The 22,167-nt window shown below is 36.4% G+C and overlaps 1 protein-coding gene across 9 annotated transcripts in view; it reads left to right on the forward strand.

The window, feature by feature from the left end:
* NLGN1 (neuroligin 1) overlaps positions 1 to 22,167 on the forward strand; it is a 479,997-nt gene that overhangs the window by 246,342 nt on the left and 211,488 nt on the right. For 6 of the 9 annotated variants that reach the window (XM_062603181.1, XM_062603180.1, XM_062603182.1 and 3 more), the window contains 2 exons: positions 7,746 to 7,805; positions 16,864 to 17,016. In XM_062603181.1, the coding sequence (XP_062459165.1) occupies positions 7,746 to 7,805; positions 16,864 to 17,016 (213 nt within the window). The remainder of the gene's footprint in view (positions 1 to 7,745; positions 7,806 to 16,863; positions 17,017 to 22,167) is intronic. The other 3 variants (XM_062603184.1, XM_062603187.1, XM_062603186.1) reach the window with 1 other exon arrangement.

Here is a 22,167-nt window from a genome sequence, read left to right on the forward strand (position 1 = left end):
TATGGGTTCAATTTGCACCAGTCATTCAGTTGCTGATGCAGATTTGTGTTACTGGCAGCTCTAATTACAGTACTTGATTGTCATCACAAATCAGGTAGTAAGATGTGAAACAACTGAGGTTTGTGCCATCATTTGTTGTTAAAACACAAGTGCAAATGTTATCATTGAAAGGCAAAGTCTACCAGGGCTCTGCCCTGATGGTAAGTACTAATACTACAAATAAGTACAACATGGAAGGAAAAGGAATATAAGGGGGAGAAATAACAAGGAAAGGAGTGAGATTGTGGTGAAAGCATGAAAGCAAGATGATAATAACGGAAAATAAAAAGTAAATTTTTTCCTGTTACAACGAAGTATTATAATAGATATTTTTTCAGTTAGTTGATTCTTAAGACCCAGCTGCTATTTGTACCATCCAAACCTCTTTTCTGTAAATAATTTTAATTCTTTTATTTTTGCTGAGAACTGTCTAATTTTCCAATGAAATAAGGTGGTTTTTAGAAAATTATTCGTCAGAATACTATTATGCTGTATCTTTCTAATTTTTCATTACATTTGTAAGAAAAAATATCAATGTTTTAATTTCAACATACAAGAATTTGATTTTTTATTTTCTTCACTGAAAATATTGAGGTCTGAAGGTTGTTACTTATAACTCATTATTTTAAATTATAAGCAGGAGATAGTTATAACATGTTCTTGTGCTTCAGCTAACATCTGCTAGACTGTAATTCAGCACAGATTTTTTTAGTTAGTCTGTTGCATAAAAGTGATAGTTGGAATAACAGAGGGTTGGTTATTTTATATTTGGATGTGAGGGTAGGGTCAAAAAAAGTGAGGTGATTTCACTTCACAGACCTTCCCTGCTCAATTAAAAAAGCAAGCCTAAAAAGAAGAAACAGAAAAGGGTGGACAGGGGCACTTACTGAAGTTTAAAGATGAACATATAATTGTATTTGATATTTGCACTACCAGATTCTATGGTGTTGCAGATCATTAGTGAATTTTTCCAAGGTCTGTGTTATTTCAGCTGTTGGCCTTAATCTCATCTCTCTCTTTTTTTTATTGAACAGACATCTTAAGTAAAATAATGCTTATTACTATGGTGATTTCTAAATTGCTATATACATGGAGTCTACTTAACCTGATATAAAAGGTGCTTTTTTTTCTTTCCCTTTTTTCTCATTACTGAAGGAGAACATTTTGGCCTGAACAATAGCTGTATACATGAGCACAGATTTATTAAGTTTAGAGGATTTGTGCTGTTGTTTTGCAAAATGGTGTCAACTTGCAGCATGCCTTTTTTCTATTTTTTATGATTAATAGCTTTCCCAGGCCAAAAAGCTAATGACATCCACAGATTCCTTGCCTCCCACATGCATGTGGTCCAAAAGGCCACAGATAATTTCTGCTGAACCGAGACCATAAAGGGAGATTTTATAATCAGCTTTAATGTATTTGGAAGCTAAAGTACCTTAGTCTTTCATCAAAGGGAATGATAAAAACCAGAATTAATATGACTGGATTTAATTATTTGAGTGCATAATTACTTTCTAGCTAGCTGGACAGGATGTATTTCTCTTATTTTGAGCAAAGGAAAGCCATCTACAAGCACATAGTAGTCAAATAGCAAGATTTTAAAATGCATCATGTTATGTCCTTAGCACTGATTGCAACACAAATAGAATAAATATTTGAATAATACTTTAAATAATGTAAGAACTGTTTCTAAATTAAAGGAGTAGAGAGTTTATTAAGAGTTCCTCCTGCACATAGTGTTCAGTTAGCTTTGGTAGCAAGAGTATTTGTTGCCTTTAGGAAACATAAAATGCAGTAATCACTTCTTCCCCTTTTTAAACTGACTTAGGGGTCTACTTTCCCATTAACATTAATGAGAGTTATGGGCATGCAGCAACATGAGGTTAAATGAGACTAAACCTTAGAAAGCTTCTGGTAAGTAAATGATATTTGCATCAGCATTTTAGAGTCTGTAGTATGCTCTTTTCTCTCCATTATTTATGGTACCTGATTACTTTGTTGATATTTAGTATTTATTGTATAAATTTTAGTGAAAAATTAGGCCAGCAAAATAAGGTTTATGTCTTAAACATAGTAGAATAGTCTTTTTGTGATGGATGCCTATTTTGGTAAGTGAAATGCTCAAAGAAGAGGAATAAGTGGGCCTTCACAAGCTGCAGTAGAACAACAGTAAAAAGTAATTGTGGACAAAAGACTTCTGGCAATAAACATTCTGTGAAAAGTATACACTTTTTTGTTTCATTGGCTCGTAGTCCAGCATGTCTTAGTATCAGTATTTTTAAAATTAGTTACCTGCAAAGAATGTTAAAATGATGGAAGAACCATAAGGAATCATAGGAGTCAGGGATAAAGAAATAAATCTAGTTGAGAGATACATTTAATTTACAAAATCGTAAAGTTTCTCTAGAATATTAATTCAAACCTGCAAAAATAGCTGAAAATTATATACCTACTAAACAATTTATTTCCAGACTTCTCAGACCTGACTAGCACCTGGGCAGTAAACACCAAGCATTGCACCTTGTCTGTGAGTGCTGACAGAAGCTACAATGGTCACAGCTGATGCTGCAGCATTAGTTCGAGCAGCTGACCTTGCAGGCAGAATGCAGCTTGCACAAGGGCCAGGCTGTGCCATCAGGCTGTTGGCAGTATGTCCTTGGCAGTGCTGCATGTCTGGAGAGTCACAGAAGTGCATCTGAAAGTGTGTGGAACAAGATTTCGAGATGAAGATAGTGTGTCAGTTCAGGGGGAATCAGCCACTGTATTGTTTCCTATAGTGAAGAGAGGTGGAAAGGACTTCCATCTCTCTCCCTGTAGACTGAGGCACCGGTTCAGGTAAGAGTCTGATGGCAATGTCACTTGGGACAGTTTAAACTGATTGCTGCGAGACTGTAGTTGACTCTCAACTTTCAGGAGCTCTAGAAGCCTTGTGCTTCTGGCTGCTCAGGACTGACTCAATAGATGTTGCATGTATTGAGTCTGACTCCAGAGAAGAGGTTTCTGGTTATCTTGTATCAGAAGTGCTTTCTTCCTGGAGCAAAGTGTCTGGAATACAGCAGCATGACTGCAGGCTACGAGGGGAGGGGAGGGGAGGAGAGGTCACAGCTGCTTCTTGTGCTCTTTGTCACACAGGAGGTGGGGTGATGGAGCAGTGCTGCTTTTGCTTTTACCCCAGGAAACTTTAAATAAACCAGCCCACAACACTTAAAGTATAACTGTGCTGTGGCTTTGGCAATTGCATTCTTGTGTGTGCATCACTCCAGCCAGTGCACTGCAAGCAGCTGCTAGGATTCTCCTTCACTGCCTTTGCAGGGATAATGTCTGTGGTCTTCAGGAATGCTTCCACCCCAGGCAGAGCATCCTGCTGCAGTTCACTAACTCATCTTCCCTGTTGGTGCTGTGGCTGCTTACAGACTCTTCAGGGACATGAACTCAACAATCCCTGACTTAGTGGCACCCAAGCAGATTGATGATGAGGGCAGGATGTTTCATGACAAAGGCTTTTCCTTGGAACAGCTCCAGACACTGTCGTGTTGTGTTTTGGATAATGCCAAGATAGGATGTACATCTGGGAGCTTGGAAGATGCTGGTTTGTAAAAGCTGTGTGGAAGAGAAGGAAGTGGGACAAGTGGTCTTTAAGGCCTCAGAAACCCAGAGCCTCTTCCCTGCTGAACTTTGCAGCTTCTTGGGAAAGTTTGTCCTGCCGTATCAGAAATGGTCACTGTCTAGATACCTAAACCCAGTGAGAGGAGATCATGGAAAGAAGGCTGCTGCTGGAACTGACCTGTGATTTGTATTTTCTGAAGAGGAAACTGAGTCCAGGACCAGCTTTACAGTCCCTTCCAACCCAACCTATTCTATCATTCTATGATGCTACGATTGTGTGTGGCACTTGGGAACATGGTTTAGTGGTGGACTTGGCAATGCTGGGTTAATGGTTGGACTCAATGATCTTAAAGGTCTTTTCCAACCTAAAATAGTCTATGATTCTATGATTTCAGTCCTGATTAATTTTTACTTTAAAAGGCTATTGCTGTTATATTTTGTAGGCTCTTTCTAGAAGATTTGATTTTGTTAACCTGATAGTAATGTCTTCCTGTGTAAGGAATCAAGATGTCAGTCTTCATGATCATACAGACATAGTGATGCTGTTACCTAGAGAATCAGAAGCAAAAGCCATTTCTTACTGATTTTTAGAATGAGAATTACTGCTGAAATAGGTGGAATTCTTAAGCCAAAGCTGCTTTTAATACTACTTTCATGATTTAAAATTTTCTTCAGAAGCCATATATGTAACACAGGCAACACAGAACGTGAACAGTCAAGCTCAGAGCTCTGCTTCCCCTTTGAAGATTTAGGATTTAAAACCACTTTGCTTCTCTTGGGGAGATTACAACTGGAAACAAAATGAAAATTTTTCACAATGAGAACAATCAGCCATTAGGGAATCCACCACCTCCCTAGGCAGATTATTCCAACACTGGACGCCTCTTAAGATTTGAATGGATAGGGTGGTGGGACATCTAGTCTAGGTCATGCTTTGTGTAGAAAGGTTGGACCAGATCATCCTTGAGGTCCCTTCCAACCTGGTATTCTATTATTCTGTGATTCACTTGATCTTGCTTTATGCCACTTTAGACAGCTGTGTGCACAATGTGTCTTGAGCTGATGTTTCTCTCGAAGATTGCAGAGCAATTTACGAATACAAATTCTACAGCATCCCTGTATGTGTAGGTGAAGTACAGATAACAGGTAAGTAGTTTTTTGCCTGGTGCATGAAGACCAAACTCTGCTTTCATTTCTAGACTTCAGATAGCATTGTAACTCCAGAAAGCAGAAAATCTGAAGCATTTTGGTCTATGTTTCCCTAAGCTAGCTGTTGTTGAGATGTGTTTGCAGAGTGGAGCAAACCTGTGGCAGAAATCTTGTCTTATCTCTTTCTTAACAGAATGTTAGTATTGCATGATGGGGTCTGTCATGTCTCCACCAGGGATGAGTTCCCCTGCTTAGGGGATGTGGCAAGCAGAGCCCCTCAATTGTGAATACAGATATATGGCTGTGTTGGAAAGCATATTTTTAGTCTGTGACAGTTTAAAAATAGGTCAACCTCTTTGCAAAAGGAATTGTGAAGCATTAGAACAGGCCGCCTGGGAATGTGGTTGAGTCACCATCCCTGGAGCAGTTTAAAAGACCTGTAGATGTGGCACTTAGGGACGTGGTTTAGTGGTGGGCTTGGCAGTGCTAAGTGAATGTTTGGACGTGATGAACTTAAAGGTCTTTTCCAACCTAAATAATTCTATGATTCTGTAAGGAATATGGTCTGATTTTTTGTTTTTTTATTTTATGGTTTTCAAAGAAAGTCCTAATTGCGTAAATACATTTTTTTATTTTAATTTTTTAAAATTAATTAAATTACCCAGGTTGGTTTTAATAGCTAGCTTCAGGTATACTTCACCATATTGTAACATCAGAGGTGGTATGGTATCAGTCATTTGTACTGAGATGTTTGATGCACTATGTAAGTGCTGTTGAGATCTGGAACCATGATCTACACAAAATACCTGATGAAGGCCAGCTATTAAAAAGATGTAACATTCATTGTCTTGGTTTCATCCAGAAAAGAAATCGCCCCTCTGTGCAAGTTATTTGGAGAAATGTGTGCTGCTTGCCTTTCCAGATGCTACATTGTTCCTTTCTGGTAACTTTTAAAAACTTAAAAAATAAAAAGATGACATTAAAAATGTGTACATATCTTTGGTTGGGTTTGGCTCCCCATTATTAAGTGCAAAGCTTTTAAAATTCTTAAGTTCATTCTTCCTGTTTACTGTGCAGAAAAAAATACTATGAAATTGTTGTTATGCTTTGCATACACCCATTATTTTTCTAGTTTTATTCTTTTAGAAGTAAAGTTGCTGTGGAATGAGAATGATGGGCAGCAAGACATTCAAATGTGTGCATTTGGATAGGGTCAAGTTACTTAGATACCATATATTGTAAAGATTATATTCAGGGCTTGTATTAGGAAAAGCTATTGTATCATCAAGGCTCTGTACTAAACAGAGTGATTGTTACAGATGTGACTATACAAATGCTCGTGTTTAATTTATGATGTATAATGCTAGTGCTCTGTATTTAGAGTGAGTTTAGAACCGTACTCCTGGCTGATGCAGTACCTGAGGTATTCAGCTTTGGTTTTCAATAATATGGCCCAGTTCCTACTTTAACAGTTAAAATCTCATGGTACTTCATGGGTTGTTTCTGTTTCTCAAATCCATGCACCTGGTACAACCATTTTATGAATTTATTTTTTTATTAGACATATCATTTAAATACATGGTATTTTCCTATGTGACATGTTTAGTGCTGAATGACTAATACCCTGTAAAATAACGGAGCTAGAGAGCTTTTGAAATACAAATGTTTTAATAGTCCATGGTGCTTAGAGTTAATGCATGTCTCTTGCCTATATCTATTGCAAATATCGACACATACTGTCCATCTCTCTTTTGTTGTTGTTTTTGTCTATTGATGTTTTATGCATGAGAAAGTTCTTGTTTTCTACTCTGTACTTGGCCGGCTTTTTCTTTTTTTTGTTACTTAGTCCTGTGTTCGCACTGATTGCTTTTTTGCATGCAAATTACAGAATGTCATGTAAATGAGAAAGCTCTGGGAAAAAAAAAAAAAAAAGATAATGCTGAGTTCCAGTTGTCTTTTGTTTGTGCATAAGTGTGTAAAATATATGACATGGAAATATCTTTAGAATGGCCTTTGACTTTCCTTCTGGTGTATTTTTTTATTACTCAGGAAAGGAATGGGTATTTTTCCCATTGGAAATATATGATGAATCCGTTACCACTTGCTAATAATTCAGGTGCTGGGCATGAAAGACTTCTGTCTTGGCATCCATTTATGGAAATAAAGAATTATGATATTATGTATTTTGCCCAAGCTAAAACTTCAGTTCTATATTCAATGCAACTTTTGTATACTGTGCATTAAACCTGGCCCTATTGAAATCGATGGCAAAAATCATGGTCTTCAATTGGTCTAGGATTTCATTCTTGTTTCTACTTCACCTATGGATTTTCATATTTTTTACAAATATCTCAGCAGGTAGTCAAAGGTTACAAGGGAATCTAAAATTCTATTTAAAAGAGAATTAAATGAGTGTGGAAAAAACAAACAAAAAAAAAGATAAACCCTGCTTATCTTTGTAAATTATAAGCTTAAATGGTTCAACTTACAAATGTGAATTAGCATTTCACAGAAAATACTGTTTTAACCAACTGTGAAGACATTTATTAGCCACCTTATTGCATCAAACGCAAGAGGTAATTTGGCAGTTCTTGTCTCCACTATTCCTAATAACAAGAACAAAAAACAATTAAATTAAGTGGATAAATATAGTTTATGGTGGGTATGCTTTTAGTAAACAAGCTTTGATTCTTCATTTAAAAACAATAAAGCACTGGGCACTCTTTGGTTCTTGTGCTAGATGTTTCTAATAGCCATACCCCCTAGGGAAGGTTTTGCTGTAATGTTTGAAAAACATAATGAAAATTTGGTTGTTGGAAACTAATATTTCCATCCCTGCAAATGTTTTTCTTGAAACATCCATGGGAATTTAATATTCACTGTTTTTTTCCTCAGTCTTGTATATTCTTGAATTGTCTTTTTTCCTCCATTTTCTCCGTTCTCAATCCTAGGTCCCCTTACAAAGAAACAGACAGATGATTTAGGTGATAATGACGGTGCTGAAGATGAAGGTATTTTTTTGCCGCCAAAATGATTTGCATGACAAGGATCCCTGAAAATCTTTTTTCTCCCCTCTTTTTTTGACTTCTTGTCTTCTTTTGAAGAGTTTTTTTTTTTTATTCCCATTTTTGATGTGTTTTGTCTTCTTGCTTGTTGTTATACATATATATATTTTTTATTTTTTAAAGAAAGAATGTTGTTAAGTTCTACATTTTGATACAAAACAGTAACAATATTTAAAGAGGAGGTTTTTTTGTTTTCTTGAAATGGACTCTTAATATGTTGCATCCCACCTTTTGACTGAATTTTGTCCATAGTATTTAAACTAACACTCTTTTAAAGTTTCTCTGTACACCTTTTTGCATGTTTTCTAACCCTATGTATTTCACCAAGTACGAAGATGTTTCTTTTTTCACTGACATGAGTTTGATAAACATAGAAAATGTTGTGTTTATTAAAGGAAAATACAGAAAATTCTTAGAAAGTGTCTCTTAAGCAACTGAATTTCCCCAAATACAAAACCTTTTCACTTACATTGCCATGAACAAACAAATGCAAAATTACCCCACCTCCCTGTAAAAGAGCAGTAGCCCTAGAATGGCAGACAATATTTGCAATTGATGAGGTTCTGTGCAGTGCCAGAAAATTCAGCAGAGCTAAACTGAAGGTCATCTAAAGGAATTTGATGCCTTCTGTTTTTACAAGCGTATAAAGATGCCTGTCTGCTTGTGCTGACCCTTAGAAAACAAGTAAAATTGGAAGTTTGAAATGTCAAGCATATTATTCCGGTTATGAATTATGTCTATTAATCAAATAATTTATGCAGATTTGATATTTTTTCAGGGCTATGAAGATGGTAACAAGAGGCTCTTTCTTCTGAGCAGTATCATCCCTTCATGTAGATGTGCTTCAAAGTTCTGAATCTTAAACACACACTTTGTATATTTTATGGTCAACAAGTAAAACAAATTCTCATATGAGACTGGTAGAGTTGTTGGTTGGTTCTCTGTTAATATCTGGTTTGTTTGTTTTTTTTTTGCCAGATATTAAGATTAAGCCTAACTTGTACTACAAGGCTTTCAATTCAGAAATTTTTCATCACAGAACATTAAATGTTTTACTCAAACAGAAACATGCAATCTTATCACAAAAGATGAAGGAAGGCAAATATGAGCATTTAACTTCTTACCCAATAACTGAACAGAGACTGAAAATCTCCTTTGAAAGCTCTCATGTGTTGTGGTTTAACTCAACAGGAAGCTAAACATCACAGAGCCCCTTGCTCACTATTTCTCCCCACTCCCAGTGAGATGGGGAGAGAATTGGGCAGGGGCAGAGGGGAAGTGAAACTCGAGTTGAGATAAAGACAGTTTAATAGGACAGACACTGAAGGGAAAATAACAATAGCAATAAAGGAATTAGAATATACAAATATTAGAATATATGAAGGAACTAGATATACATTAGTTCAAGGCAAAATATTGCAAGGAACATTCTTGCATATTCTCCAAGACTTGTGACAGTGAATTAGGCACTGGGGAAGTTACTCTGCCTTGTTTTAACAATATGTTTTAAGAAACCATTTGAAACCTGGGTTATTCATCCAGTGGACCTTAATGGCTCTTCTAAACTGCTGTATAATTGCCAAGACAGATGCTAATGGCTTTATATTTGTTGAGTCCTCTGTTTAGACCCTCACTTGAGAGAGACTACTAATTTTGCTAAAATTCAGCAGTGAGTGCTTGCTATCAGCAATCAGTTTAGTAAGTAGAATCAGATGAGAGTAGGGATCTCAGTCTTTGGAGAACAAGTGTCCATGTCAGGGAAAACCTGTCTCCCACATTGACAGTTGGAGAGAGAGAAAGAGCTCTAAGAGCACAGCAGTCAAACTAGAGGGGAAGAAACATTTACAACACTAATAAATCTCTGTAATTGATAGTACTGGGATTAATTTTCTCTGGAATACAAGTGACAGGTTTGTTCTTTCCATGCCAGCAGAAGAATGCAGGCAGTAATTATTAGACTTCTATCACTTTGAGAGTCATAGAGAGGTGGGGCAAATTTAAATTTTTATGATCAGTAGACACTGAATGCTGCTAGGATGTCTGCTCGGTTGGTAGAAAAACAACTGAGGCCCTGCATTTCTCTGTCCCTCGGTGGAGGAGCAGTATGAGGTGACCTCCATTTTGTGAACCTGCTATTCTGCATTGAAGCTCTAGCACTTGTTGCATATGCAGAACTGAAGAGTTCACAAATTTAAGTCATGGAGTTGGGTATAAGTAGCAGGAAAGAGAAAGGCAAAGCAAAAAGCCATCTTAGCTGTCTAGATTTATGCTAAAATGTCAATCAAATCCTTCAAATACATTTTGCACTATGGTAGTGTTTATTCAATGTAAAAATCTACAAATGAATAACTGGGACAAAAAAAAAACAACACAAATGCCAAACCGAATGAATTATAAAGTTGGAATATTAGGGAGACTGGGTGATACACGGTGAAAAACAAATCTGTCAGACAACCATAGAATCCATGCTACATAAACAGTGTCCATTGATTCTTAAAATGCTCAGGACGTTCTATGTATTAAGAAATTTGAAGCTCCCATGTCCATTTCTTGTATTGTACCTTTCCTAAAGAAAGATCTTTAATACCAGCTTCTTGGATCAAATGTCTGGAAAGTATTCTGTATTGCATCACTCAAACATCAGAGTTTGATGAGAAGATTTAATTTTAAAACAGCATTCAATAATCCTACTCCCATCTGCTGCTACATGTCACTACCACACTATTGTAGTCCAAACCTTGCCAGCACAAGCACTGGTATCAGTAATCAAACTTGGATCTCTGGTATGTACTGCAACCAGTAGACCAGGCTTAATTAGATCATTTTTCATTTTTGTTTTCAAAAGACCCAAAGGCAGTGGTGCACATTACCAGCTAATGATCTGCAAATTTGCTGCTTAAAAAATGAAGGTGTTTTAAAATTTTGTGAGTGGGAAATTTGTGATAAATCAGAAATTATATAAATGTATTTTCCCCCAGTCTAGATGAATGCTGATTTCAATTTAACCCTTTCACATCTACACTTGAAATTGCTTACCTGTTTTTCAATAAGTATAGAACTAAATATTAAGCAAGCACAAAAAAAAAGAGTACCAAAAGCATCTGCAACCAGTGAGCACTGGGGCTTTCCCTCTTCATAACAGTGCTGGATATGCCTATTTGCTGATACGCAGGTAAGCAGTATGTAGTGTAGATGCAAGTTTTAACTTTAAGTTGCTGAGCAGTTAAATAAACGATACCTTCCCCAGTCTAGAAACAAGGCTTAGTTTAAAAAAGTAGACTATTTTAATCCTAATATCTCAGTCTTAATTTTTGTAAGGTAATAATTTAATTTGATTTAATTTGCTATAGCAAATTATAGCAAAAAAAAAAAAACAAACACAAAAAAACAGTGACTCTTTACGCACTCTTAGTTCCCATATGCTAAAGTACTTAGTGTGACTTAAAATACAGCAACAGAAATCATTAATCAGCCTGTGTTCTCAGGGATCAGAACTGGACTTCTAGGTAGTTAGTGATGTATGAAATATTGTGAAGGATTGCTCACAGATGAATTCTTCTCAGCCACCCTTCTGTCATATAGAACTTACCTAGCACATAAATCTGTCAATATTAAATCCTTATTTAGTCCCAAATGTTCTTTAGGCATCTCTGTTTTTAATGTATTCAGTTTCACAGTATCTGTCTGCGATAGAGGAATGCTGTATTCAATTTTTAGAAATGAGGAATACAGATGCTGAGTTTGAGGAATGCAGACACTGTGTCCATAGTAAAGCAGGGAACTGAGAATACATGCCTCAGAAGTGGGGTCTATACTGTAATTGCTAAATGTTTCTACCCTTTCCTTCCCCATTCCAATCTCTGTGAAAAAGGAGACGGATTAGGAACAGATGTTGCTGTTTGTTCACAGGCTGTAACTGTGATGATTCTAATCATTTAGTCTGATGCTCTGTCTTGTATGGGCTATTGGACTTTGATGGAAGGAAGGTTTTGGTCTAGAGCATGTTTTAAATCAAAACAAACAAAAATCCACTCAAATTTTAAATTGCTAATGATGCAGAATGCATCTGCAAATCCCTTCTTATGCTTAATAGACTGTAGCATCATTGGCGCAAAAGAGCACATTTCAGAATTGAGGATTTTCTCCAAAAACCCCTATTGCTCCATTAGTATTAAAACAGACTAGGTTGCTAAGTTTGGCATTTCGTCTGCTTTCAACTGTCATGGTATTAAGGAAAGAGAGAAAAAAAAAAATCTGCGTCTGGCATTAGTTCGTTTTCGGACTTGAGAGATCAGTAAACAGCAGAACACATTTGTCTACTTCACAAAGCAACCACATGCTCGAGCCTTAATTACAGCCTTTAATGAGTTCCAGCCAGGCTGGAATACCACAGATCTTACCACTTTAGGTGAACTTGCTGACTGATACACATAGACATATATGTGATTTCTGTCACCCATTCATCTTAGTTCTGTGATGCCAACTCCCAAACACAGATTCCAATGTAACTTGAATATTAAATTTTGCTAATTATATTTTCACTTTACACTGAGAACCTCAGGTCAGATTATGTTGAGTTTTTGTGGTGATGTTATTAATACTTGGAAATGTGCATAATAAAAATTCTGAAAGACCTTTAATTTAAGCACTGCTTTGGGGCTCCATTACATCTTAGCACTGCCAAGCATTGCTTGTACAGTGAAAAGTCTGTCAGCTTTTGCATTTCTAGCCATCATCTTTAATAATTTAAAATGACACCTACCTGGCTTTTGAGGTCCTACTCTAATGAGAGTATGATCCAGATTCTTTTCTGTAAAAGCATAGGCCTTTTTTAATGTTATAATATACATTCATAGCGTCCTCCATCAGGATCCCAAATAATTTTTTTAGGTAGAGATAGTTAAGTGTTTGAGAATGCACAAAATGATCCATTGGTTTGACAGATACAAAATCAAGCGAGATAATTCTGTTTTCTGAAATGAGGTGGCTGCAGACTATATTTTAAAATTAAATGTGTCTAGAACCTTGCTGACACTCCTATCAGAAGTTCAATAGTTACTTTAATAGTGTCAGGACATTTAGTTTTATATCACATGTTAAAAACATGGCATTAATGGATGTCTGCATATTAGCACTGTTAGGTGCACTAGCTTATTAAAATAGCAGGGTGTCTATGAGGCATCTGACAGATTTGACCTGAAAGGTCAAATACTGTTAAAAGGCTTTTAAATCATTAAGAGTTGCACTGATTGGTACCATGGTGTACTTAAATATTTTAGGACACAAGCTTATGGAAAAGCTACACACATAGCCATATTCTGCATAACGAGTACATAGGTTTTACATTAACCAGTCTAAAAGTTTTCCACGTTCTTGTGCTGTTTCATATTCAAACCCCAAGGTTTACTTAATGCGCTATGTCAAGGTGTTATGATTCTTTATAACAATTAGCAAAACGATGCTTGTGACACAGGTGCTTAACTAAGTAGTTGTTTCCAGGTGCTTAACTAACTAGTTGTTTCCAGGTAGGCTTTCTTCCTTTCCTGTTTTGGTTGTTCCCTGCAAATTATACTTGCTAGGTCATGTGACCAATTCACATCAACTTCAAATGACTGAAGCTGTAATTATGTTTTGTTATTGATGATAATTGTGACTGGTATTCACAGTCAGACCCAGTTCCCTGTTGTGTGATGTTACAAACACAGAATAAGACAGCCCTATTCCTAAATTGCCTGTAACATAATTAAAGCTAGACATAAAAAGTAGATGCAACAAACATTAGAAAGGTGCAGAACAGAGGAGAGGATTGAAACTGTAATGAGAAAGTTCGTGTACATGTCATAAACAAGACCATTCTGTGCTATACAGTAAGACCTGTTTAGATGTTTTATAAGCTAACAATTTAAAACTGAACAAATCACAGCACTCATAACCGATGTTGTGTGTGAATGAAAACAGAAGAGTTGTATTTGAGAAGGATTTTGAACAGGACTATTACTGCATGTGTCTTTGAAAATATTTGCTTTTTAATTAAAGCAACACTTCATAAAATCCAACAAAAAGTACAGTACACAACTAAAATCAGTATATAAATCTACATTGGCAGAAATACCACATTTGCACCTCAATTCTTCAGGTTCAGAATGAACTACTTCCACAAGTAACTATTAATCTGCATCCAGGAATAACTATTAATCTGCACGAGAATGTGTAGCTACAGTTTACTGAGACCATTCCAGCACATGCATGCAAAGGACTCATACCAGCCTGCAGGGAAAAAAAAAAAAGAAAGATGTATCAAATCATTTACAGTCAGCATTTGAAAAGTATCCAAGTCCCAAAACTCAATTATTTTCTTTGATGAGTTGGACACTTAACTCCAATAAACACTTTTGAAAAGTGCATCTTTCTTGCACTTTTGTACAAATACAGAATTTCTCCTCACAAAATTTTTCCTCCTAATATTCTCCAAGAATACTATCTTAATACTTTCTCCATTTTAAAGGATGATAGTTTTGATGGGAGAACATTTACTCTCAGGTAGAAATAAATTCTTGATTGTGGTCTGATTTTTTTTTCTTTCTTCCTTTGATCTTATTGTTTAATAATATCCACTAGTTAACTACATCTGCAGTTAAGCAGTTTTCTCCCAGCTAAATGTTCACACCTTTCAAATATTCCTAGCTATAGGTTGCAGCAATGATCTCTGATGTGGCACATAGGCAGAGATGAAAATCAGTCTTATCTTTCTGCACCCTGTACAAGAATATTAGTAGTAGGAAATACCAAAACAATAATACAGACAGAATTTACTCAGAGAATGATGCCATAGGTCTCACTCATGAATATGTGCTTCCTTTCTCAGAGGAAGGATGCCCATTCTTTTCTAAATATTCCAATATTATTTTCCAGAGAAACAGGCCAGTACTACCAATGTTTCATTACTGTTCGCAGTTGGTGCTCTGTAATTCTATGTAATTTTAATTAAAGAGGAATTCTGAGACAGTCTCCCCCTGTGCTACCACCAAGCATACAATTAACTGTGTACAATTTCTGCTGGGAACAGTCACACAGTGATTTCAGATTAATAATTTATTATCGCATCCATGTTTGTATCCAAAAAAAAGAGCATCATAGACTATGAACAAACCGTGTACTGAAAACAGTATACGAATTTGAAAAGACTTCTTCCTTGGTGTAGATTTTAAACCTCAGGAGCTCATAATTCTGTTCTGTGTACAGTGAAGGTAAATTATCTCCATAGCTTTACACTCTGAAAATTGCATGTTGGAAAGCCCTTACTATATGCTTGAGTGAGGAAAGCAATACAAGCAATTTCATGCACAAGCTTTCATTGTCCTTCTGGTCTTGAATAAATGATTGTTCTAGTACTTCCAGTATGGAAGATCCAATTTCTAATCTTGACTGTTCTGGCATTTCTTCAAATTAAAATCAAGAATATAACGTAGTATATATAACATATATGTGTTATATGTTATATAACATAACCATATGTTACATTGTTGCATTTAACAATAACAACTGGCTTTCTATAAACAGACACATCTGTACTGATCTTTTTCAGCAAATTAAAAAAGCAGGGTTTTTCATGCAACTCTCCTCACCTACCAGTCTTTACAGTGCTTCAGAAATAATTCAGACTACTTCAGAGAGAGCTTACTTGAAAGCTTCTTAACTAAGATTCCTCAAAATCAAAGGAGTAAACAGTACACCTGAGGTTTCTTCAGGTGGTGAAGTGAGTAGTCAGGGAAGTCACTTGAATACTGTTATAATGACAAAAAAACATTTTGAAATCAGAATATTCTTGTACATTTCCTCATTGGGAAGTTTTCATATGCTCTCTTGTTATTGTCTTTCTTGATTTTTAGGGACTATTAAGGAATATTATGACTTGGCCAGTGGCAAAGACTCAGACATCTGTACATGAGATCAAAATACAATTTAATCCAGATGTAAAAGTTTAAATTTACACCTTAGCTGATTTCTTTAAAAGACTTTCTTTAAAAGACTTTAAAAAAAATCTTTAAAAAATATATATATTATCCCACCACTAACTGTTGCTTTGAATTGGTACTTAAAAACAGGTTTCCTCACAAGGAGCAGAGGTGTTCAGGTATTCCACATATTTTTCTGAGTAGATGCATCAATTTGCAAATAGAACTATGTGGGAGACGGGATATCCAAGTCAATGTCCTAATTAAAAATAAACTCAAACCAGTATGTCAATATCTAATTTTGTCTAAGAGAATGGCAGAGCTTCTGAGATTTAAAATTGTTACCTCTATTCAGAGCCACTTTTGAGAACTTTGCAATTTGTTTGAATGTAGGCAGCTATTTTTCCAAATATGCAGTCCTTTCCACAATTTAGTAAAATAAGAAGGACCAACGCACCCTATAAACTTCAGGCTACCCAGGTTAAAAATAATATCCATTTGAGATCTAATATTAAACAGCTTCCAGGTACCTTTTGAGAACTTAGACTTCACATCTATCAAAAGACAGCTGTTTATACAGCGCTTTTATGAATTACTTGATTGCTTCTATACTGGAAGAATGTTATGAGCAGAAATATTGTTTACCTTAATATGGTGAATTGCCTTTAGCTAAGTAAACAGAAAGATGGACTAAGCTTTCAGAAGTGTTAAGACTTTGACTAAATGAGCACACACTAATGTTAGTAGATGTTTTACGTCAAATTCAGCAGGAACAGAATCAGACCACAGTCCTATTGCGTATGAGAAAACATTACCATTTTCAATTCCTTTCTGCTTTTCTGAGGCCAACAAGTGTTTTAAAAATATGAACTTCAGTTACAAGCAAGCCACAAAAAAAAACCAAACACGCCCACCTGCCCATTTCCTTATGTAAAAGATGTTGCTTGAGAAACACTTCAAGAAAAATAACCTCACTAAAAAATTTAAATATTGCATGTATCTTCTTTAGTACTTTCCTGAGATAAAATGTGTCCTAATATTTTTTCCAGACATTCGGGACAGTGGGGGACCTAAGCCTGTGATGGTGTATATTCATGGAGGGTCCTACATGGAAGGCACTGGAAACTTATATGATGGCAGTGTTCTAGCAAGTTATGGGAATGTGATAGTCATCACAGTCAACTATCGCCTTGGGGTACTTGGTAAGAAACTTTCAGCTTTCAATTAATCCCTGCTGTCTGATTCATGTTATATGTGAGAATGTATTAAAAAAAAAATTCTTTGTAAAACAAAAGGCTTGTGTTCTGGGGATGATATGAAGACACTGCAAGTATCATCTGGAAGAATCCGCTGACATGCTTTTAAGGGAATGAAACAGATGTTCCCATGGCTGAGCTGTTCAGACAGAAGAGTTCCCTGGGTTTTTTTTTTTCCTGTAAAACCCTGGTGGGGTTCTTTGGGTTGTTTTTGTTTGTTTGTTTGTTTGTTTGTTTTTGTAGACAGGTAATTGAGGTTGTTTTTCTAAGAAATGTAAAGTGATAGATAAAATTGTTTTCTGTTGGAAGTTTTGATTACCATGATTTTTTCATATTTTGAAAAGCTAAGGGTCTTAATAAATTATTTAATAAGAGGTGTACTTTGCACCTATTTTGTTGGTGCTTCATTGTGTTTTTGAAAAGTGTTTTGAGTATAATTCAAATACCTCCAGTATTTCTTTTCTAGGCCAAATTAGGGAGCGAATAGAGTTATTTTTGGTTGTTTCAAATACAGTGAATAGGGCATGCTTATGCTCTTGGTAAACTTGTGTGGTATCCCTCTTGTAGCTTGTATTAGCAAAAATTTATATTTTGCTGTTTGTTCAATGGAGTCACGTTTGTGTTACATGTTCACCAGCTCTTGAGACAATACGATTGTTGTTTCTTCTGTATATTCTTGAAATGTTGCAAGACTTCTGAAAGCAGGAGTTCAATTTTGGAAAATTATGGAGGTCAGTAGAGTAACTTCAGAAAATTTACATCGGTATAGGGGTATTCCCTGTAACTTCTGAAGTGGTGTGATAGGCCAGGTGTTATTCACAGCAGCGATGGTTCTGAAGACCAGTTAACTTTGTTTTCTATTCATAGGCATTAGATGTGTCTGCTGCTCTTGTTTACTCTAGTTTTCTTTCATGTGATCAATTTTTTTCATCATTGTTCTGTTCCTTTGTGGTTTGAATTCAGTTAGCACAATTGCCAAATCATCAGTTCTGGTTTGCTTATCTGAGTAATATTCTTCCAACTGCTAGATTTTTGTTAAAAATTTGACTGAATGCACTTTAGTTTGGGGGGAAGGAAGTGGATTTTTATTTTAGATTTTGAAACTTAATCTGCTGTGCTTGTGTTTTACAAGGGACTGAATCATTTCCAGACACATCATAACTGTTTCTTGCTGGATTTATCTCCTTCGTATCAAGTTGGAGGTTTCATCTGTGATGTACTACCTTAAGCAAGGAAATTCTGATATTTTGTATGTGTTTCTCTCTCCTCCTCTGTTCCAATTTGTATAGTGACTTCAAGTCCTAGGCACGTATTATTACAGCAGTTAATAATCTGTAATCTGTGCCTCTAATCAACATTTTAGTTTTACACTGTGCTCTCATGTCTGATATTTCAAACATTTGTCTCTATTATATGCCAGTAGGGTATTCCATCCAGTAATAAAGTATCTGTTATCTGAAAGCACTGTTTATTTTTGTAAATTATTTATTCTCATTCCTAAATCATTTGTATTTTCAGTGTTTGAAAGGGCTAGTTGCTTGAAAGATGAAAAATAATTCACCTTTGTTGATGATAATGGCTTTTGCACTTGTAATTTAGTACTGGTTCTTGAGACAACCTACTGCTAACATCTTACTGAGATTAGGAGGATTTCATTTGTGTTTGTGTTTTTGTGGTTCTTTGGACTCTGTGGACTTTACAGAGCCTCAAGAGGCAGAGAGATAATTTTCTTTCAAGTGAGACCTATTACAGTAAAACCTCTAAAATTCATTGTAGAATTCAGTGATTGGTATGAATACTTGAAATTACTTTCAAGCTAACTAAAATAACCCCGTAGCAGGCTTGCAGGGTTTTCTTAGTAAAATAACTGCACCTGTTAACTATATGTAGAAGTTGTTTATGTATTTTATATCTGGTACAATGCTTATCTGCCATGTATTAAATAAGAAATGATGTGCGGAATAGGTAGCACAGAAACACACTAGTAATCACAGAATCATTGAATCACAGAATAGTTAGGGTTGGAAAGGACCTTAAGATCATCTAGTTCCAACCCCCCTGCCATGGGCAGGGACACCTCACACTAAACCATGTCACACAAGACTCCATCCAACCTGGCCTTGAACACCACCAGGGATGGAGCATTCACTGCATAGTTTTCATTTTTTCTGCCTTTCTTTGTTTCATGGTCTCAGAGTAGAACTTTTGCATAATCAGAGTAGACACCAACTTTTGCTATTCTGAAACTCGTTTGTTATTGTACAGCAGAATGTTGTCCTTTGCAATCACATGAAATAAGGTATGGTTTACAAATACATAGTTGACAAATTCTCAGCTTCCCTTATCTGATCATATCCCATAAGGTGAGAGGTTCAAGCTTCACTGTCCATTGCCTGTGGAACAGATCTAGATCTCACTTAACTGCTATCTAAAATGCCTGGCTCTACAGGGAGAATACAGGGATTTCTTTTCACATGAGAAGACACAGGGAGCAAATAAGATCTATCTTCTCACTTTCATATGACCTTTATTGATCTGAGTTTCTTGTACCAGTCTTGTACCAGTCTTTGTGGATATACATCTTAACAAAGATGATCTCTGTGAGTCCTACGTGTTCTGCTGTTGTTTCACCAAGATTTGCACTGTGACGTTTCTTAAGAAGGAAGCCAGCCAAATGAATGTTTAGAGCAGCATTTTCTTCCAGACCACTAGGGATGGAAAGGGAGGATATGCTGTGATACTAGATTCGTTACAGTACTATTAAGTCCACAGTAGACAGCTTTTGGTGCAATTCAGATTATTTTTTGTTTATTCTGAGTTGAAACATCCTGTGTCTTACAGGCAGATCCTGCTCAAGGATCTGCATTTTACAGAGTTGCAAGATTTGCTTCAAAATAAAATCGTGGACGTCACTTAAAAGTGAAATCCCTTTGGAAAAGACAAAACAATGACAAAAATTAAAGAAATACAAGCAAGCGTGTTCAAAAAACAAACAAAAACCCAGTTAGACCCATGGCCCAATTCCGTCTTTGGAAAAAGTCTGATAATGAAAATATGTTAGAAACTTTTCTTACATATAGATAGATGGAAGAGAGAACTGTTTGCCCTTGAAAATTGGGGACTACTGAATGAGAAGCCACTGGAAACAGACTGTATATCTTATTTATATTCCTTTTAAATGCAAGTCTTATGCAAGCAATCTCATCTGGTGAGGAATATTATGCAAGTAAACTAATACCCTTGAAGAACTGCATAGGAGTAAGTGCAAATACACTTTTATGGCTTGTTTTTAGGAAAGGACAGATATGAAGACAAGTTTAGATTTTGAACTCAAGTGATTTCAGACTTCAGATTTTTTTTAACATATATCCATCTGGTAAAAAGCAGGAGCTTTTTATTTCATACAAGAAATGTTAAAGGATTATAAAAGGAGTCTATTTAACATCCAGAAAAGATAATGATAGATTTAATACTGTCAGTACTGTTTTCTGTGTTCTCTCATATGAAAGGTTTATTTAGAAAAGGAGAATGCTTTGGGTCAGCACTCAGGAGTGGCGAGAAAGGAGAGAGCTGGTTTATACTAACTGGCTACCCATTTCTTCATTTTATAAATTTATACTTCTTCCTCTTGATTATCATTTAACCACAGGACTTTAATAGAACTGAAAGAAACATTTTTAATGCAGCTCGCAAACTGAACAGGGGGATGGAAGAATGATTCATAGGAATCTCTATATGAAGCACTCCTTTACATTTCTCTTTTTTTTTTTTTTTTTTTTTTTTCCTACAGAAACAGTAAATTGTCATTCCAAGTGTCTGGGTTAAAACGAAGTTATAAAGAAAAAAGGAAAAATTATGTCTATTTTGGATTTTCCATTTAACATTCTGAATAATGTCTGCATTGGGAAGGCAGACATTCTGTAATTGTAAAACCGTAATTTATGCCAAAATAGAAGCAAACCCAGAAGTGAGATTGTCTTGGTTATGCTTTCTTTAAATATATGCACTTTCCTTTTTGAGGAGGGTATGGGAACCATTGCTGTCATTTAGTCTTTTATTTATATTGTCACCCTTTAGTTGGAGGATATTGACAGGAATTACTGAGTAGAAAACATCTGCACAGGTATTCTGCCACCCTGATTTTTTGCCAGTTTGTAATTTTAATGCTTGAAGTAAAGTCACTGCAGCAAATTGTCTGAACTCAAAATAGCGAAAGGAAACAAAACACAACAAAAATCACAGAATTCTTAGGGTTGGAAAAGACCTGAAGATCATCTAGCTCCAACACCCACCACCCACCCCCTCCCACTGCATGCTAAACCATGTCACCTAAGACTCCATCCAACCTGGCCTTGAACACCACCAGGGATGGAACATTCACAACTTCCCTGGGCAACGCATCCAGTGCCTCCACACTTAAAGAATTTCTTCCTTATATCCAATCTAAACTTTCTCTGTTTAAGTTTTATCCATTACCATTTGTCCTATCACTACAGTCCCTAGTGAAGAGTCCCTCTTCTCATCCTTGGCCACCTTCAGATACTGGAAGGCTGCTATGAGGTCTCCACACAGCCTTCTCTTCTCCAGGCTGAACAGCCCCAACTTCCTCAGCCTGTCTTCATACAGGAGGTGCTCCAGTCCCCTGATCATCCTCGTGGCCCTTCTCTGGACTTCCTCCGTCAGCTTCATGTCCTTTTTATGTTGAGGGACAAGAACTGCACACAGTACTCCAGGTGAAGTCTCACAAGAGCAGAGCAGAGGGGCAGGATCACCTCCTTTCACCTGCTGCTCACGCTCCTTTTGATGCAGCCCAGGATACGATTGGCTTTCTGGGCTGCGAGTGCACACTGAAGCCGGCTTATGTTCATTTTCTCATCAACCAACACCCCCAGGTCCTTTTCGACAGGGCTGCTCTGAATCTCTTCTCTGCCCAACCTGTAGCTGTGCCTGGGATTACTCCAACCCAGGTGAAGGACCTTGCACTTGGCATCAGCCCACCTCTCAAGCATACTGAGGTCCCTCTGGATGGCATTCCTTCCCTCCAGCATATCAACCGAACCACACAGCTTGGTGTCATCGGCAAACTTGCTGAGGGCA

The sequence above is a fragment of the Pezoporus occidentalis genome, unplaced genomic scaffold (assembly GCF_034315485.1).
Source record: "Pezoporus occidentalis ecotype Australia unplaced genomic scaffold, CSIRO_AGI_Poc_V1 ctg8, whole genome shotgun sequence".
Classification (NCBI taxonomy): Eukaryota; Metazoa; Chordata; class Aves; order Psittaciformes; family Psittacidae; genus Pezoporus; species Pezoporus occidentalis.